Here is an 18188-nt window from a genome sequence, read left to right as displayed (position 1 = left end):
GCGCACACTAAAACTTTTGTAGTCTCAAAAAGCGGACACTACAAACTTTTCTAATGAAAAAGCGGACACTACAAACTTTTCCAATGAAAAAGCGCAACACTACAAACTTTTCTAATGAAAAAGCGCAACACTACAACTTTTGTAGTCTCAAAAAGCGGTCACTACAAACTTTTTTAATGAAAAAGCGCAACACTACAACTTTTGTAGTCTCAAAAAGCGGACACTACAAACTTTTTTAATGAAAAAGGGCACACTACAAACTTTGTAGTCAAGATAACTTTTTGACTCTAACCCTAACTATGTAGTCTAAGTCCACGCTTTTGTAGTCTAAGTTCGACTTTTGTAGTCTTTTGTAGGGTATTAGTAAACTTTGTAGTCTAATTTCGACTTTTGTAGTCTTTTATAGTATATCAGTAAACTGTGTAGTCTAAGTCCGACTTTTTTGTAGTCTATCAGTAAACTTGGTAGTCTATATCTGATTCTTATAAGTAGTACAGGATGCACCTTCCTTTTTTGGTCATTTTTCCCACGATACAATAATTGTAGCCCTTTCTTTTAGCTTTCTGAATATACTGAAATCATGTTATTTGGTTTTGTTTTCATAGAGAAAAACACAAAAAAAAAAAAAAAAAAACGCAACGCTTTTGAAATTCCTTTACCTCAGAGCGTCGTTTGTTTACCGGTAATCTCTCGGACCGTGTTACAGATCAGGCAGATCTCTTAATCATGGAGATTAGTTCCGCTTAAAACATGGAGATTAGCGCGATCATCTTTGATGAACCAAAAACAATCGTGTGGTCAATCCATTTCAGTAACTGCAGACTGTGCTGCTCCCTTGTCCAACCAAAAAAAATCTGCCTTGGTTCAATGTCCTGACCTTCATACATAAGTCTACATTGTTGTAATCTATTTTTGGGTGTTGTTGGGTGGCTTACGGCCATTACTGATAAACTGTACAGTTGATCATATATAAACCCAACCAACCCCGACTTCACCCCTTAACCCTCTTCTGCATCATTCCCCCACTTTAACTTTGTTCCGTTCTCCCTCATCTTCTTTGCCTGCTCAATGTGTCCTGGTCAGTCCACCGACTCACTCCGCCCTCTGACCGAAGTCCGTTCACTCACGAACACCCCAGACCACCTCCAACCCAGCTCCTCCAGCTCCAGGCCCAGTGCCAGACCAGCCTCAGGTAGTTCGTCAATATTTCTTGTTGCATTCTCAACTAATGCATACTCCTACTCCAGACAATGTTTTGGCCAATGCACCAAGCATTGTTATGGGACAGAGACAGCTTGGTAACGGCAAGTAACTCTTGCCGATATGTATATGCGTGAAACTAAGAAAGACCCCAGATGATAGCATATTTACCGACACTGACAGCCAGCCTGTCAGCCCCAGCCGAATGGTTGTTGAATGTAAGCCTGTCTTTCCTCTTTCCTCCCTTGTCTCCCTTCAGAAGCTGACCATCTCTTAGTGACTGACTCCCCCGTTTCCTCTGCGCAAGAATTGCCCCCCGCTACCCTGCCACTGCCTCCCGTTGATGGGATCCTTCTCAGCAGTGGCACTTGCACCAATGACAAAATTTTGGTCATTGCCTGTGGGAACTGCGCAGCCCACAATGTGGTGGAGACGGTGAAGGACTAATCCTATGTGGTCTTCAAAGGCAGGGGCACAGTTGGTGTTTTTCGGAGCCTGGTAAGTCTGTCATTGAGCCATGTCATGCCAATCTGATGTTGTGCTCAGGAGGCTGCAGACCTTGTCTGTGTGAGCATTCCCAATGTGTTCCAGAGAAAATATACCACCCGAAGTGCCGCTTTTGAGGCGTTAGCCCATGCAGAGCGCACCAACACCATTGCGTGGCTGTAGGGTGACTATTTTCATCATGCCAATCACTGCAGCCTTCAACCCTTTGCATGCTTACTGCATATGTTATACCCTATTTAAGTGCTCTCCCCTCCCTTGCATTCCTCTCTTTGCATACCACACTTCTTGGACTCCATTCGCACCCGTCTAGTGTTTAAAGGTTCAGTCCATAGGACCGCAAAAAACTGGTGGACTGAACTGAACCGGACCATGGACCAGTCTTTTTTTCAGTTGCAGTTGCCCCAATTTGGGGTTGGTCCGGTTGCCGGTTGCCTCATTTCGAAAATCTTTTAAGCAACCGGTTAAACGGTCACGTGCGTTACATAGCCTTGTAACCACGTTTATTTCCTTTTATTGGGTTTTTGTTTCATCAAAAACGGTTAAGAATTGAGAAAGATATAACCAAATCCATATTTTACCCAAGTCTCTAGGAGATGTAATTCGGTTTCAGTCATAGCTATGTCAAATCTTCATTAAATCTCTTGAAAATTGGTAGAATGATGGGTATTTATATGCTTTACTATTTTATATAACCCGTTTATTTTTCAGAGTAATAATGGTTGAGATACAAATGGTTTATATTGGTATAATAAATTATACGCAAAAAAACCGGTCTGGATCGGTCTGAACCGGTATCATGGACCGCAAAAGACCGGTCCTAGGTGGTTCGGTTCGGTTCCCTCAATATCTGGGTCGGTCCTGGACCGGTTGCGGTCCACGGTTGCGCGTTTTCGGGGCAAAAAACCGGACTGAACTGAACCTTTAAACACTACACCGGTCTCTTGCATTTCTTGGACTTTGTCTGCAATGTCTCTATATCTTGTACTCCGCTGGCATCTACTTCGCTCACATCTTCTCCATGTTGCTTAGAACTCATATCTCATTGATTCCATGTCTTGTAGCCTGCCGTTCTGCCCTTTTTTGGACTAGAGTCACCACATTTTGAAACCGCCACTCTCCGTTCTCGGATGATAGTCCATTGGTGGACGATGTGATGAGAAACATGGATGAAAGTAAGGAGCCAGTCCCTGGTCAGCAAGCTGGTCATATCTCAAGTTCGTCATGGGATGTGTTGAACACCGGCTTCCAGAAGATCGACGACATCATCAACCAACTTGCTAACAAGACAGGCTGTACACACAAGAACATCATCACGTTGTGGAAGCGCACCCACACACATGAATGTACAGGCTCAATGTGGAATAAATACCAGAAATACTTTCTAGCTAATCAGGAGAAGGAATGTAGATGGATTGGGGACTCAAGGGCAAATTGTAGGTATTTCTTTTACCTTAATATGTTCTTGACTGATGGCAATGATTTAGGCCAGACTTGCTGGGTTGGTTTTAAAGAACATGAGCCCAGATGGCATGAGATCCTTGAGGCCTACGACGAAGTCCTCGCCACATCGAATGTTTACTCAACCATCAGTCAACGCACGCGAAAGTTTGACAGGCTGGTCAGTCAGCTCAAAAGGGTCACAAACAAAGCAGCCGAACAAGACAGCTTTGAATCCCTCTTCGTTTTGGTGGGAAATTCTATCCATGAGGACATCGGTCTCTCTCAAGTTCACCTTTCGGCAGGTGCGGAGGAGGTATGTCCCATCTCCTGGTCTATCAACACATCCGCTAACGGCTATCCTGTCAGTTCTTGCAGGAGCGGCTTCACATGGATCATGACACAATGAGTGGTCTATTTAAGAACCACGTCTGGTAGGCCAAACCTCCCAAGTCAGTCGAAGTTCACCCCTAATCTACATTTTTTGCAGCAACAGGATTTCCCTGGGACTCCAAACAAGGCTCGAGACAGACCAGAAGAGCTCGGCAGAGGCAGTTAACACGACCAATCCTAAGAAGCCTGGACCAGACAGGGACTCTTCCAACAGCGGCGACAACAACAACAACACAAGTAAAAGCTCTGGCCTCACCCTCAAAAAGGTGAAGGTGATCATCAAAACGGGCCTTCAAAACCTTCTGGGTATGTCACGACAATTGATTGTGGAACAACAGGTGCTGACATGATGTTGCAGAGCCATATGACCTCCGTCTTAGTTTCGAATCTATTCCTTGGTCAAAGCTGTCCACCACCCTCGCCCCTGCCAGTCTTAGGATTGAAAATTGGACCAGAGGAGTTGATTTTCCGTGCTCAATTGCGAAAGGCGCTACTGTAATTTGTAAACGAAACACAAGCCAGGGAATCAAAGACCTCAGCATTGGTGCCATCCGGCATTTCGCTGAGTCTTTTGCATCTGACGCTATGAGGATCTGTGTTGTATGCGTGGATCCAGAAAGTAAGTGTTGTTGCCATTCAACCATTATACTACCGACTTATTATATTGTTTTACTAGTGCTACTCACGAGCAAAGTGCCCTTGTACATGCACCGCCAGGTCCCAGCTCAGTGACGAAAGTCACTCGTCGTGGTTATCTGGATGGTCACATCGATCAGATCATGGACAGGTTGCAGGAAAAGCGCCCTCACATCGCAAAACTTCCACCAGCACATGAGATCATAGACATCAAGTTGAGTCCACCATCGGATCGCCCGACTATGGCACCTTGTCGAGTGCACCCCAAAAGCAAAAAGGAAAGAAGACCTGATGGCAGCGATGATAGTGATGACGAACCTGTGGTTCCACCAGTGAAAAGGCGACCCACCAAGAAGTCCAAGGAAATCGTCTCATCCAGTGACATCAGCGATGCCGATGCCGATGATACTTTGGAGTCGACAGTGACTTCAAAGTCAGAGAAGGCCAAGATGACAGCGAAGGCGCTCAAGGGAAAGGGTAAGGCTATGGCGACTAAGACCACTGCCATAGGCACTGCCTCTGGATTGGGTGCTGCCCCAGCTGCCCCCAGTGACCAACTCAAACCGATCTCTGCATTCAGTGCAGTGTCTTGTGCTGTCGCTGCCATGTCTATGTCCAAACCATCACCCCCCACTATAAACCTGGCTGGTAGTGTGCGCATCCAACCATGCCCCATCAAGCATCAACCTCCAGCCATCTCAGCTGCCAGAGACCCATTCACCGTGAAAGAGGCCAGAGCTTCTGGAAATCCTAAGGGCGTGTCCATGCAACCTGTCGCTCCCTCAATGTCGACAATCCACAAGTCTACGACAACGTCCAAACAGTCAGCATTTGGACCCATTCATATCTTCAGCGATCCAGCCCTCTCCCTGTCCAAGTCTGCTTCGAAATGCTCAGTGGATACTGAAAGGTCGCAAGCAGTAATCAGCAAGAAACCTTGCACCAATGTCAACAGACCGATGAGTTCAGTGCTTGCGATGGCAGATAAACCGTTGGAGGAACCAATCGTCATCCCAAAACCCACTTCTTCTGTGGAGGACACACCGGTGCCTGGAGCGATGTCCATGCCTACTCCACCCCCGACACAAGGGGCCAGGGTCAATCCTACACAGGGATACCAGTGGCCATATGGCTTCTTTCCTCCGTTCAGTTTTCCGCCAGGGTACCCGGCCCCACCCCCTGGTTGGACCTTTCCAGGGATGCCGCCTTGGAACCCTGACCGTCCCACAGGTAGTGCTTCTGACTCAGCAGCACCAGTTCCGCCATATCCGCCTCACCTGTACTTCCCTCAAGGCGCCTTCCCTACCCCTTCAGCAAAGCCAGCTGAAGGGGAGCCTGGACCCTCTCGCCTGACATGAGGTCGTCGCTTCATCATATTCTGCTTCAAGTTGGCGGTTGCACAAGATTGTGCTCACTCAATCCTCTGACATTTTTCTTGTAGCTCTTAGTTCTTGTATGCATTTTGAACTGATTTCGTATGCATTTTGGACTGTCATTTTGGACTTGAATCTTTTACTATTTCTTGGACTATATTCTTGACATATATTGTATGTATTCCCATAATTCCATATTTTTAATACCAAAACCTTCTTGGAATGATTCTGTGTAACATACAAATAAAAAACACAGCACATCACGCTGCGCTGGGCGCTTGGGTGGTGAGAGGTCTTTGCGCTTGGGCAGTGAAGGTCACACTGGGCACTCCGGGCACTCTGCGCGGTCAGAGGCTCAATACCTGACACTTTGAACACCTTGGGCTCTTTGGGCACTAAGATGAAGGCCTGATCCCCTTCCTAATTTGGATTGATCAGGAAGGCGCCGTAGTGATAGCAACCTCTCAGGCCAATTACCATCAGTCAAATAATTGGCCTCTGAGGTCATCTCGCACTCAGAAGCGCCAGGCCTGAAGTGTACTGCGTGCTGACATGTTGATTGAAGAACCACTTGCCTCTTCATCATAGAAATAATAATGATAACCAATAAATTGAATGCTAAATCTCAAGACAAAAAAATCGTGCTTTACTCACTTCATATATAAATGAGGCCACGGGTATGATGTATGTAGGTATGTCATGGTACCTCCTACTGTTGTCCGAGTCTTAGTATTCCTACATATTTCAAAAACATTAGTAGGTTGTCCTTTCTCTACTGCAACGTGTCTGATACATCATATATACAAAACAAGGGAAAAGAGTTGGTAGATACACCGTAAGTAAAAAATATAACCAGATTGTCCTTCAAGTCCGATACAAGTTTTAAGGACAGTTTTCAAGGACAGTGGTTGTATAATTATGTGAAGGATTCAGTGGGAAGAGCGTCGTAGGTGGGGCACAGTTCATCCCATGCGGCTGTGTCAAAATATAATCAAAAACTAGAGGTCTAGACACGAAAGGAACATACTAGCATGGGTGCTAGTCGATCGACGGAACGTCTTGAGCAAACACAACCGCCAATCTGCTGGAAAGTATTATAATTTATCGGTGAAAGCCATTGACACTGAAGTCATCGAAAGACATACAGGTTGAGATGCCAGTCGATGTGGCTGAACAAAATTTGAGCTCATGATTAATATGAAAATGAAGTGCTTTCACCAATGCAAAATCCATGGGCCCGGATTGTCCGTAGTAAAACGAAGGGTGACATTGTCTCCGGCTCCTCCTATACTAACCACATCCCGACAGACAGGGTTTACATAATTGTAAGTTGAATTTCCCGCACTACGCACAACGTCAAAGGCAGTCTATTTTTGTTGAAGTTGTGCTCATCAGTAGGCATTCCAGAGAAAACACAAACATACTCCATGTAAATGAATGGGATGCTGGGAAATCGTTGATTAAATATTATTTTAATTTTCAAAAAGATGCACATACGGGACTTCTGGCCGCGCCTCCGGGCAGCAAAAGTTCAACAACCTTATTGCGAGGAAGGGTATATACACTTCCATTAGGCAACAAATCCTGTGTGGTCTTGGCGGCACTTAGGATCTGTAGAAGAACGGGTACCAAACGGGTACTGTAGGTGGTTGAAAAGTCGCCCCATTCACAGTGAATAGAAATTCCGTGAAGTTAAGCGCGATATTCAAGTTGATATTGACATCAGCACCTCCAGCAACTCGATTTCCTGGAGCGCCTGGGCTCGTCAACGGGTGGAGGTTGGTTTCAAGCATGGGAATGACGCTGGTAGTTTCATTTGTCGTAGGATCCGAGTTAGGAGCACCGGAATAGCCGAGAATGGCCGAGTTGACTCCCCCGGAGAAGCCTTGTGTCCCGAGATTAGGTAGTGCACGTACCCAGTAGTTAGCAACTGGCTGATTAGCCGTCAAAATGAAAGAATATCTCTGCCCAGCGAAGATCTGAATGGAGTCCACAGTTGTTGGTTGAATGTTGATGCCATCGACTTTGATGATGGTCTGTATGTCTTATTATTAACAGAGCAGTTCAGAAGAAAGAAATGCGAAACATGCCATGTTATGTCCGTCAATGGAGAAAGTAAAGTTGGGGTCGCAAGAAATCGAGACTAAGCAGAAGCGGTAGCGCACGCCGTGCTGAACGCTGATGGTCGAAAGGGAAGAAGTAGGTCCGCCAGAGTAACGACCCTTCCCGTTGATCAATGACAAGTCTGCTGTAGGGACGAGGCCGGCGGATGGAGCGGGGGTATGGTACCTTGAATTTTAATTTTAGAAATGGTGACTCGGCAGAAAAAATTCTTACCAGTCCGCGAGTGTAATGACAGTTGATTCTAATTCAGAATAATTAGCAAGTATCTCCCGAAATTGACAGCGCCATTACCATTATCGAAGTCATACCTATAGGCGAAAGTTAGTAGATGCAAGAAACAGCCGATTGGACAAAATACAAACAAATGGCTGTATGGGTCAGAAGGATCGCAAACCACCAAAGTGCCTCTCAAGCCGTCGCAATATTGTGTGGCTGAAACGAGAATGTGAGGATGAGTCAGGGAAGAACATCTGGTCAACGTACAATGGTGGGAATGATACCAAAAGGTTCCAGCCTGATCAGGGACAGAGAACTGGTACAAAAATGAGTTACCAGGGGTGATGGGGCACTGTGTCACTCCAACTGGACCGTCTGCCCAGCTGGAGCCATTCTGGAACAAGCCATGCCAATGCTATAGATTAAGAAAACATCGGATTAGTAAAATGAAGAGGGGTGAAAATAAAGCAAGCTTACGATGCTAGTGCTTCTCAACATCATCATGTCGGTCAGGTGATCGGCTGCATTCAAGAAGAATGTGCTACCCTGAGGATTAATGTTAACTCGAGGTTCACCAGGGAAGAAAATGTACAACCTTGGTGCCAACAATAAGAGGTCCAGGGAATGTCCCAACCGCCGACGAGGTACCGGCAAGAATGGCGCTGTGAAGTAGCAAAAAATGGAATGTTAAAAACATTTACGAAAGGTACTGGAAAACGTATGAGCAATTGAAGCCATCTGGTTGTATGTAATTGTTGACGATATGGATGTTCGCAGTAGGTCCTATCGACGCACTAACTGTCTGTAAAAGAGTGATGGTGAAGAGAGCGGATACAAACATTTTTCTTGTGGGGAAAATGCAAAATTTACAAACTCTCATCGGCCTTTATAATGCTCGATAGTTGAACCATGTTGATCCCCAAAGGCCGTTATGAATCTACATATCAAGAAGCGATTCCGCCAACGTTAGCCGATTTGAACAGATAGCAGGTAATATTTTTGCTGTGGTGCCTGGAGAAGTTCGCCAAAAAAAAGCGAAGTCATTACTGTGTCAATTATTCCACACGGTGCCTTATGACAGAGAAAATATCCCCTGCCTGAGAAGCAACATGTCAGAACACAAGAGTGCGGGGGGATGGGGGAATACTACTTACTGGAGATAGTTGAGTGGCTTAATCCAGAAATTTCTTTTCCCGTAAACGTGCGATAATGTCCTGAGAGTTATTCTAAGATACAGCAAATTTTCCGAGCTTTTGAGGCCGGCCAAATACATTCTAGACAAAGGCTGCTTCAAAAAAGTCGAATAGCTGGGTGCAGACTCGAGACATCGATCACATCGTATATCCCTTGAAATGATTTCTTATTTCCTTTGAGCTTTGCACTGACTCAGAAGAATAGCCCAAGAAAGAGAACACCTCAATTAGAGTAGTCTGGGATCAGACAGTTGAGCCTGAAGCGAATGAGCCTTTTTTGCTTGTTGTCAGGGCACGTAAGGGGATCAGGATGGTTATTGCCTCAAAATCCAGTGGCCTCAGGCATGATTATGGGCAATCCTCCACCTCCTTCGTAGGTGTTATCCGGATTCTTTTAATACCTGAAGAGACATTTGATTGTTGTTGACTGGATAACAGGAGTTCGGCTTTTCCAGGGTGTGCCAGAAACATAAGATCGCGGGAAAGGAATATTATGAGTGGGTTAATCCCGAAACTTGTTTCCCTCGACTTAGTTGAAGGTGCGATATGACGATGATAATTATTTTGAGATTGAGATTCGACAAATTTTTTGAGCTTTTGAGGTCGGCCCGATGCATTCTAGACAAAGGTTGCTTCGAATACATCAGGAAAACTACACTTCACTTGTTGGGCTTACATCACTTGTGATCTCACTTGAATCACTTCGGCACTTGATGTTACAGCCACAACTTCCTTTCAAACTCGAAGTGAGTCCAAGTGGGGATTCAAGCCCAATTCAAGCCACTCACGTCAGTAAGTCATAAGTACTTAAGTGCCCAGCACTCACAAAAGCCATCGGGATGCTCAAACACGCTGCTTAGAAATTATTCTTAAGTCCATTCGAAGTCCGACGACATGTGACGATGTTGAAATTTTCACCATCGGTTTTTCTTTTCAACGTTCATCATAACTGAGCGGTGTCCAACCTGCCCTCGCCAAATCTTGGCCAAATCCCACTGCAGTTTGTGCCTGCTCGCTCACCAACATGGAAAATGAACCGTGGTCATCACACACTCGACATTTGCTGGTGCAGGATGTTTTGGGTACGTCTTTCCTCCCTTTATCTCCTCTTTGCTTTGTATTTCGATAGGGCAAGCTAACATGCATATCCTATCTTACAGACAAATGCAAAACATATTAACGGTCTCACAGAACACGATGACAAACCTGAGCCATCACACGCTCGACCTTCGCAAGTGCAGGATGGTTTTCTTGTACTTCTAGAGGGGAGGAAGTTGATGTTGGGATACAGCGGAGAATACGACAGAAAGAACACCTTGGACATCTGGTCTGTTCCCTTCTCCCCTCCCTGCCTGTCCCCTTTTCACAACTTCACCCTACCCAGGTACCACCTCCTTGACTACGTCTACACCGCCTTCCACCATGCTCATATGGAGATCCCCACCAAGCCAAAAACAATCTGGTTTGTTCCCTTCTTCCCCGCCTGTCCCCTCCTCATGACTTTACCCTACCCAGGTACCTCGACTACATCTACACCATCTTCTGCCATGCTCATATGGAGACTCCCACTACCATCTTCACCGTGCCCAAATTCCGAGCTCATTCACACTAGATGGAGGTGGCAGCAATCCCATCGCCGTTTTCGCCGTGCCTATATATTCAACATTTGGGTATGTCTCCTCTTCCATTCCCTTCTGCGTGATCTTATTTTCATGCAGGCTGAGCGTGCGTTCAAGTTCTGGATCACGGGGGTCTCTACTGCTGGCATTCTGGATCGTAAGGAAGAAGCAAAATTCTCGGAGGACAACTGGGGCGCCAGCACATCGATTCTATCAACAAATTGTCGCGAAGACAATTCGTGCATCGAGGGGATAGGCATTGGCACTGTGAACGAGCGAAACGGGTCGTTTTGGTTTCTCCATGAGCGAGCCTGAAGGGTGGGATGTTGGGTTGTGGGATGTTTGGCTTTCTACGCATTTCAGAGGTTCCTTGAGCTGCTACATTGTAGGTAGACATTGGTACCATTTAATATACTCTTTTACCCTACTAAATATACCATTCTGTGTGAAATCGGGAACAGTTCGAGACTGCTATTTCGTCACTTGGTCACTTTTGAGATCAACTTGACATATGACTTACCCACTTGAGTCTTCACTTGCATCAAGAGGAATCACTTGGCCAAGGCAGCAACCTACTTAGCCAAGTGAGTTTCCTTTGGCCACTTGAGTTCACTTTCGTCACTTGGCCACTTGTCAAAGTGACCTAAGTGACATAAGTGGACATGTAGTTTTCCTGATGCAGCCGGGTGCAGACTCGAGACGTCGATGGCATCGTATATCCCTTGAGATGATTTCTTATTTTCTTTGAGCTTTGCGGTGACTCGGAAGAATGGCCCAAGAAGGAGACAACGTCGCTTAGGGCAGTTCGAGATCCGACAGTCGCGCCTGAAGTGAATGAGCCTTTTTGCTCGTTGTCGGGGCACTTGAGGGGATCGGGATAGCTATTGCCTCAAAATCCAGTGGCCTCAGGCGTCATCACGGACAACCCTCCACCTCCTTCGTAGGCGTTATCCGAAGTCTTTCAAAAGACAGTTGATTGTTGTTAACCAAATAACGGTAGTTTGGCTTTTCCAGTGTGAGCCAAAAAAACATGGTGCGTGCTAGGACGCCATCTGAGAAGTGCGCTAACGTGTGGAAGTTATTCAGGCTCGGCTGAACAAGGAGGTAAAACACAAATTTAAACTACCATTTTACCTAGGCGACATCAAGTTTTTTGAAGGGGCAGCTCCCAGCAGCCCCTGTGATTGATGGCGGCGGCATCTTTCTGCGCTTGACAAGGCAAAATGGCCTCTGGAATAAGATGGCCGAGGATCACGCAACCTATATGTTTCTCCGTAAGTTATGTATATAACAAGTCACACGGGCAGACGCTACCAGCAACCAGAAACATGCATCTCAAATCAATCCTTATCGCTTTCGCCCACTTTCTAGCCACTGCTGCGGTAGGTCCTCCGAGTCCTGGGTATGGAAGAGACCTAATCACCGAGGAACTGCCGTCAATAGATCGAACCGCGTCAAACCGTCTTTACTGCACAGAAAATCTATCACGCAATCATCAACCAACCTCCTTACTTGGTTGACAGGACCTCCACCATCACTTGGACGTAGGCTGTTCATTGGTTTCGAGGTTCTTCTTTATCACTGACTTCGAGTTCGTAGGCAAAGCGCGAGCATTTCCGATACAGCTACATCGTCGATCCCAACTTCTACGCTCTCAAGCACGAGCATTTCCGATACAGCTACATCGTCGGCCCCAACTTTTACGCTCTCAAGCACTGCGTCGACCTGAAAAGATGGACAATTGAACAAAAGAGAATGATTAGAAGCAGAATCACTTTCCGTAGAGGTCATCGCCCAGGTTGTGTACAATGAGATGTTCGATTAGGGCGAAGGGGCGTTCGAGAGTGTTGTCAGTGAAATGGGTCAACTAAAAGGGACGTCAGAACAAGTCTATGCATGCAGAACAACCTTGACGTACCAATGACGTGTATGTCTCTGTAGCCCAATCTCGTACCAAGAACTCTGGATTCTCCTCAATCTGCAGATAATGCTTGTCCAGCATGCTCAGCTTTAACTTCAAACCCAAGCAAGGAAGAGTACACGAAGACCTCGCATACTCCATAGGCAGGTCCAAAAAGATGACCCGGTTCATATCCTGATCTCGTGAACGATATGCTTCAGCGTCATATGTCTTTCCATGAACTACCCCCAGCGATCATCGGCCCTTACTCGCAACAAAAGGAGAACGAGAAACGTACCTTTTCCTCCTTCATCCGCTTATTCCCCCTCCTCTTACAGTATGTACTCGCAACATCCCTAACAAGTAGAAGATCTCGTCGAGTATCTCAACCCTATCGAACTCGGCACACCACACCTGGATGATATGGGTCAGTCTCTGAAGAAACATACCCTCAATCCGCCTGTCCAGCTCGGTAACCCAGTGTCCGAGGTTCGCGTATCCTTCCAGGTTCAGGCGGTCGATCTGCGCGTGATCTGTCAGCCTTGTGGTGATAATGGGGAAGGGAAGGGGGTACGTACGGCAGCCTGAACCCTACCTTGTAACTCTGAGAACGTTTCAGAGGTATATGAGCATGTCGAGAGGCCTTCCACTGCACGTAAGATGCCTTTGTACAGGCCTATCCCACCTCCTCGCTCCTTAACTGCGCCTGAGTGCCCTCCAACGCCCTCTCGAGGCTCAACCGCGATTGGGCCTTTATTCAAGTCAGCGAGACGTCAGCGTCACAGGAAGGGAGAGAACCTACCAAGTCAACAGCCTGTTGGATAACAGGATGAACAACCAAATTGGTCTCCGGAAGCTACACATTCTGCTGTAGGTGCTTGAACAAACTCAACTCAAGCGTTGCAAACGTTTTCTTCCGAGTCATCGACATCCCCATCTTGGCGCAGCTCCACTTCCACCTCCCCCTCCTGCGTTTTTGCTTGCCCCTGCCCTCGTCCCTATAAATGCGTCGAAATGGTTCAACTCCACAGCTCATCAATGCATCACGGCATGTAAAAATTCGTACGGCGTCTCGTTTCCACCCAAGGGATTGAGTGGGTGGATAAACAAGTGGTTGACCGATGTTGTTTGTGCATACATTTGTCGGAAAAATCCGTGATGCCTTATAATAGTAATGGATTACAAGGCTGGCGGGAGCTATTGTAGTCACGTTATAATGAATCACGTTGTGTGATAAGATCAATATTTGTCTTCTAATCAAAGCGCTGAAAGCGCGTAAACACTGTCGGATAGGCACAGGAGTGTTGGGAACAGATGGACATGCTACGGAAAGGTGGCGCTTCGCGTTTACGAGCTGGGACAGGCTCCTAAGGAGTGGGAAAGGCGACGCAAAGTGAGTAGTTACGCTGCTTTGCTCATCCTGCACAATACTAACGCCTGTGATTGTTTTCAAGCGCATTGTTGACGTGTTGGCAGTTTCACGCAACGTGAGTATCATATTCTCTTCTACACAAGTTTTTAGCTAACAAAACTACTATATTTCCTTTTACTACCTACGACAAACTGAAATGACACCCGAGAAGACAATTACACATACACAAAGACTTCACATTTAAACCTAACACGTACACGCTGCCAGGAGGGCGCGGGAGTTGCGGGGAACGGATGAATACTCCACAGAAAGGCTGCATTTCGCATGACGAAGCTGGGAGAGGTCGTGAGCTGTGGAAATGCGATGAAAGGTGAGTACCTACCTCGCATTTGATGTCATGCACGACACTAACCAGCGTGGTCATTTCAAGGCACTCGGCACTTTTCATGGAGCATTCTGCATTACTTATGCCGGTTCTGCGGATGAAGATACATCGTCTCGACGCTGGAAATGAGCAACAGCGATGTTTTGAAGTTTTGGAGGGATAAATGGAGTCCGGGGGATGCCAAACGATGAGTATGTCAGTTTGACTCTGTAGATTATTGTCACGCTAACATATTTTCGTAGATTCAACTTCTCTGTTTCACAACACTTCCAAAGACGAGATAGAACACCTACCTGAAGACTGTAAGTCAAGATGTTGACAACAAATGAAAGCACTAATGAAATACTTTTGCAGCCTAACCAAGATACCCGATGACAATATGTTGGGTCAATGGCATGAGGGACATCTACAGAACACGTTGACGTCTGCGACAGCTGGAACGACGAGGTATACACATGTCCGATGTATGTATACAACAACAAAGGAAAACCACGAAGGGCCAGCAAGTAAGTACACTTCATGTACCCCATCTTATATTTCAACAGAACTTTGTTTCATGCGACACTGAATTCCGTATTTTCTGTTACACAAATTTTTTTATTAACAAAATGTATTAGATTTCGTTCTGCTACATACAACAAATCGAAACGACATGCATGAAGACAAACAAGGCAACAACAAAACATATGTGAAGACGCAACATTCAAATTTAATGTGTGAACGCCACTAGAAAGGACGGAATTGCTATGGACGGCAGGTGTTTCGTTTTTATGAACTGGGATAGAATGTAATGGTCATGTACATTTTGATTACTCACCTTACATCGAGTCTTCACGTAGTACGTGAAGACTCGATACTACATGAAGACTCGATGTTCAAATCTAATGCGTGAACGCCGTCAGAAGGGTACGGAATTGCGAGAAACAGACGTATACACTATAGACGGTGGGCGTTTCGCATTTACGAGCTGGGATAGGATTGTGAGGAATAAGGCGAGTACTTATGTTACTTTGTTCATCCTACGCAATACCGATCACATGCTATACATGGATATCTCACTGCCTTCTAGACACGGAAAGCTTCCATTATCTGGGTCTCTGCTCTCAAGAGCCCAAAACATCAGGAAAAGAGGGCACAATTTCTCTAAAAACAACAAGCATAAGAATATACCTTTGAACTCGAAAAATACGAGCATGTACTGACCTTCTTCAATCAGCTTTACAAGTGCTTGAACCCCATAAAGCAAGAGAATGTGCATATGATGTTGGGTGGGGAAACTATAGCTAAGTTTACGAGAAGGGAGAACAGTGCTCTGTATGAACTCTGTATTGTCGAAGGGTCAGCCGCGGCGCTCGTTATGAAGAACTAGAGGTTGTACCTAAATATGCCCCCATAGCCCAGCGGAAAGTATAGACAAGTCAATAAGCAAGTCAAAACAAGGTAAGTAATCAATAGGCTCAGAGTTCGATCCCCGCTAATAACAACTGTTCCATAATAATAAGACAACTAACTAGTAAGAAACGCACACATTACAATTGAGCTAGGAGCTCACTACAAATTTTCGATTCATTTACAATTATCTGGTACCTTATAATTTGTCCCTATGTATTATAGTACATTTCTCCTTGATTATAATTGGATTACAATTCGTTCCTGTGATTACCTGCCTTACCTGCCTTATAAGGCTTCCTGGGTTTTTCCGACATTCTCACGGGCATTCATGCAACAACAAGCACACGTAAACTAACCCTGCCTCGCGATTCGCGGAGTCGCGAACACTTCCCCACATCACTCGCCTTTATACCCATCCGTTTACTGTCTATACACTTCCGGTACCGCGTGTTTACGACCTTGTAAAGGAGGTAAGTGAACACTCAGAATTCAAATGAATCCAAAACTCATGCATATCTGACAGCTATCACGGGTGTCGTCTTTGAACGACGTTTCCACCACGCTTGGCCGACGGTCGATACGTCCGTTGGATCTTGGCAGGGCGGATTGGAGGCGATAACGTGGTGAAACTTTGAATTCAATCAAAGGTAAGTCCATGGATACTCGCATAAAGACAAAAACTAACGACTTACTTTCAAGATCAACAATGGACTCTTCACAACTCTTTCAAGGCGGGTAGGGTGTAGTTGGTGACGTCGTAAAGGCCGAAAGCGGGGAACGCACGTACACGAACCTTCAAAAAAGTAAGTAATCATGCCTGGGGTCTCGAAAGACTGAACATACCTTTTTGTTTTGGTCTTTTACAAGTTTCATCCGCTACCAATGTTATCCGACATGACCCACACGTAGATGACGCGTTTAGCGGATGACAATGCGTCGTCTCGAAGCATCGGAGACCCATGGCATGGTGGAAGGTGGCATGGGACCGATTGGCAGAGGACGATACGTCGTCTTGGGGCAGGGCATGGTTCAACAGCAGGAAGGCTTGACGACGAGCTGGAGGACTCGTATCGCCGGACGACGATATGTCGTCTTGGAGCCAGGATGGGTGCAGGACCTGGTGGAACGATTGGAAACGTTGAAGCGAGAGTTTGATATGTCCGACGTCCGTCAACAAACTTCGGCGACGGGTCAGTTCGTGCGATTCACCGTGTCAATCCGAGAGAACGAGGAGACCCCAGTTCCACAGAAAAAACTACGTACGATGATGTCCCTCCGCCAGCAGAGACCACACTTTCATCACTGCGCACCTTCTCTGTCACTTGCACTGTTGCAGCTGGCGCTGAGCGCTGAGCCCTCGAGCTTCAAATTTAGCCAATCATCTGAGGTACGCGAGGATGGCAGGGGTTTTGAGCCGAGTTGGAGTTGAGAACATGAGGAGGTTGGACCTCATGCACATGATCGGCAAAAGCCCTGGTAAGTTGTAACAACCCGATTTTCCACGAAAGAGTTGTTTTATCACCTCCTAGTGCACGGACGAACGCGAATATCCCTCGGCCTCAACCTTGATCGCCTCGAATTTTTGTTTGATGGGACGGGTGCGACTGGCGTTTTGTCCTCATGGCCCTTTGGCTGCGCTTCGGACGTCGTCGAAACCCGGAACGAGCGAGGCACCGAGGTAACGCAACGCATATATTCCTCAGAAAAGCGATGAAATCTCGTATGTATTTCTGCTGTCATAACAGATTGGAATCTCCGAGTCGGTTCATCTGCGGCCCCGCAAATTTCTCATGGATAGGTTGGGAACTACATAATAAGGTCAAACATCTCTATCCTGGTCGCAATCTTCTTCTTCCTGGAAGCGACTTTGCCACCATGAGCGCCGTCGCAAACGATCCTCAGGGTGATGCTACCGACGCCCCCATCCAGGAGCCAGAGAGAAAAAAGAGGCAGTATAAGGATTTTGGCCATGACGACGAGAAAGCAACTCGTGATTCGTTGATTTTATTCAACTTGTTCTATGCGGTTCTGACGCGCGTATAGACGTCAAGGTCGATATGTCCACGGTACGTCTTCAATGTGTTTAATCTTGCTTGGCTCATACGAACGTGCGTCCCTGCAGATCGAACTAAAGGCAGAGGATTTGTACGACAAGGAAAAAGTTGACTTGGAAACTATCGTTATCGACGATGTCTTCAAGCTCTTGCAGTGCACTGCGGAGGGGTTGAACCATGAGGAGGCTCAACGACGACTCGAGCTATTTGGCCCCAACAAACTGGAATCTGAGGAACAGAATCCATTCCTTCAGGTTACTAGTCTTTTAGTTTCTCTAGGCGCACGTTTCTGATTAATTCTGCTCAGTTCTTGAGTTTTATGTGGAACCCCCTGTCATGGGTGATGGAAGCCGCCGCGCTCGTCGCTATCGTACTTTCAAACGGTCC

General features: G+C 46.3%; 9 protein-coding genes across 9 annotated transcripts; 5 read left to right on the top strand and 4 right to left on the bottom strand.

Annotated features, from left to right (window-relative positions):
* Window positions 1-1068: 1068 nt before the first annotated feature.
* Window positions 1069-1647, top strand: LACBIDRAFT_334750 (uncharacterized protein; the record flags this gene model as incomplete). Its single annotated transcript, XM_001889566.1, has 4 exons — window positions 1069-1195; window positions 1248-1308; window positions 1363-1418; window positions 1478-1647. The coding sequence occupies 4 exons, from the start codon at window positions 1069-1071 to the stop codon at window positions 1645-1647; spliced, it is 414 nt and encodes a 137-aa protein (XP_001889601.1).
* An 854-nt stretch (window positions 1648-2501) lies between these two features.
* On the bottom strand, window positions 2502-2654 carry LACBIDRAFT_315249 (uncharacterized protein; the record flags this gene model as incomplete). The annotated part of the gene is made up of 1 exon (XM_001889533.1): window positions 2502-2654. The coding sequence occupies one exon, from the start codon at window positions 2652-2654 to the stop codon at window positions 2502-2504; it is 153 nt and encodes a 50-aa protein (XP_001889568.1).
* A 215-nt stretch (window positions 2655-2869) lies between these two features.
* Window positions 2870-5531, top strand: LACBIDRAFT_315248 (uncharacterized protein; the record flags this gene model as incomplete). The annotated part of the gene is made up of 7 exons (XM_001889565.1): window positions 2870-3140; window positions 3192-3460; window positions 3514-3578; window positions 3635-3843; window positions 3896-4091; window positions 4154-4156; window positions 4214-5531. The coding sequence occupies 7 exons, from the start codon at window positions 2870-2872 to the stop codon at window positions 5529-5531; spliced, it is 2331 nt and encodes a 776-aa protein (XP_001889600.1).
* A 931-nt stretch (window positions 5532-6462) lies between these two features.
* On the bottom strand, window positions 6463-8727 carry lcc2 (laccase, multicopper oxidase, benzenediol:oxygen oxidorectuctase; the record flags this gene model as incomplete). The annotated part of the gene is given in 15 exon segments (XM_001889532.1): window positions 6463-6521; window positions 6590-6630; window positions 6692-6715; window positions 6765-6913; window positions 6971-6991; window positions 7044-7166; window positions 7178-7582; window positions 7637-7835; window positions 7884-7911; window positions 7962-7978; window positions 8033-8102; window positions 8154-8301; window positions 8364-8432; window positions 8482-8548; window positions 8609-8727. The coding sequence occupies 15 exon segments, from the start codon at window positions 8725-8727 to the stop codon at window positions 6463-6465; spliced, it is 1539 nt and encodes a 512-aa protein (XP_001889567.1).
* A 1376-nt stretch (window positions 8728-10103) lies between these two features.
* LACBIDRAFT_334747 (uncharacterized protein) lies at window positions 10104-11013 on the top strand (the record flags this gene model as incomplete). The annotated part of the gene is made up of 4 exons (XM_001889564.1): window positions 10104-10161; window positions 10271-10406; window positions 10464-10749; window positions 10798-11013. The coding sequence occupies 4 exons, from the start codon at window positions 10104-10106 to the stop codon at window positions 11011-11013; spliced, it is 696 nt and encodes a 231-aa protein (XP_001889599.1).
* Window positions 11014-12398: 1385 nt separating this feature from the next.
* Window positions 12399-12790, bottom strand: LACBIDRAFT_315244 (uncharacterized protein; the record flags this gene model as incomplete). The annotated part of the gene is made up of 3 exons (XM_001889531.1): window positions 12399-12423; window positions 12474-12565; window positions 12617-12790. 3 exons carry the CDS (start codon window positions 12788-12790, stop codon window positions 12399-12401), a joined length of 291 nt encoding a protein of 96 aa, XP_001889566.1.
* A 117-nt stretch (window positions 12791-12907) lies between these two features.
* Window positions 12908-13535, bottom strand: LACBIDRAFT_315243 (uncharacterized protein; the record flags this gene model as incomplete). Its single annotated transcript, XM_001889530.1, has 3 exons — window positions 12908-13120; window positions 13177-13349; window positions 13487-13535. 3 exons carry the CDS (start codon window positions 13533-13535, stop codon window positions 12908-12910), a joined length of 435 nt encoding a protein of 144 aa, XP_001889565.1.
* A 728-nt stretch (window positions 13536-14263) lies between these two features.
* On the top strand, window positions 14264-14518 carry LACBIDRAFT_315242 (uncharacterized protein; the record flags this gene model as incomplete). Its single annotated transcript, XM_001889563.1, has 2 exons — window positions 14264-14340; window positions 14386-14518. 2 exons carry the CDS (start codon window positions 14264-14266, stop codon window positions 14516-14518), a joined length of 210 nt encoding a protein of 69 aa, XP_001889598.1.
* A 2154-nt stretch (window positions 14519-16672) lies between these two features.
* On the top strand, window positions 16673-17176 carry LACBIDRAFT_315241 (uncharacterized protein; the record flags this gene model as incomplete). The annotated part of the gene is made up of 1 exon (XM_001889562.1): window positions 16673-17176. The coding sequence occupies one exon, from the start codon at window positions 16673-16675 to the stop codon at window positions 17174-17176; it is 504 nt and encodes a 167-aa protein (XP_001889597.1).
* Between the last annotated feature and the right edge of the window lie 1012 nt (window positions 17177-18188).

The sequence above is a fragment of the Laccaria bicolor genome, genomic scaffold (assembly GCF_000143565.1).
Source record: "Laccaria bicolor S238N-H82 LACBIscaffold_69 genomic scaffold, whole genome shotgun sequence".
Classification (NCBI taxonomy): Eukaryota; Fungi; Basidiomycota; class Agaricomycetes; order Agaricales; family Hydnangiaceae; genus Laccaria; species Laccaria bicolor.
The sequence above is the reverse complement of the archived record's forward strand: the minus strand, read 5'-3'. Positions and strand labels throughout refer to the sequence as shown.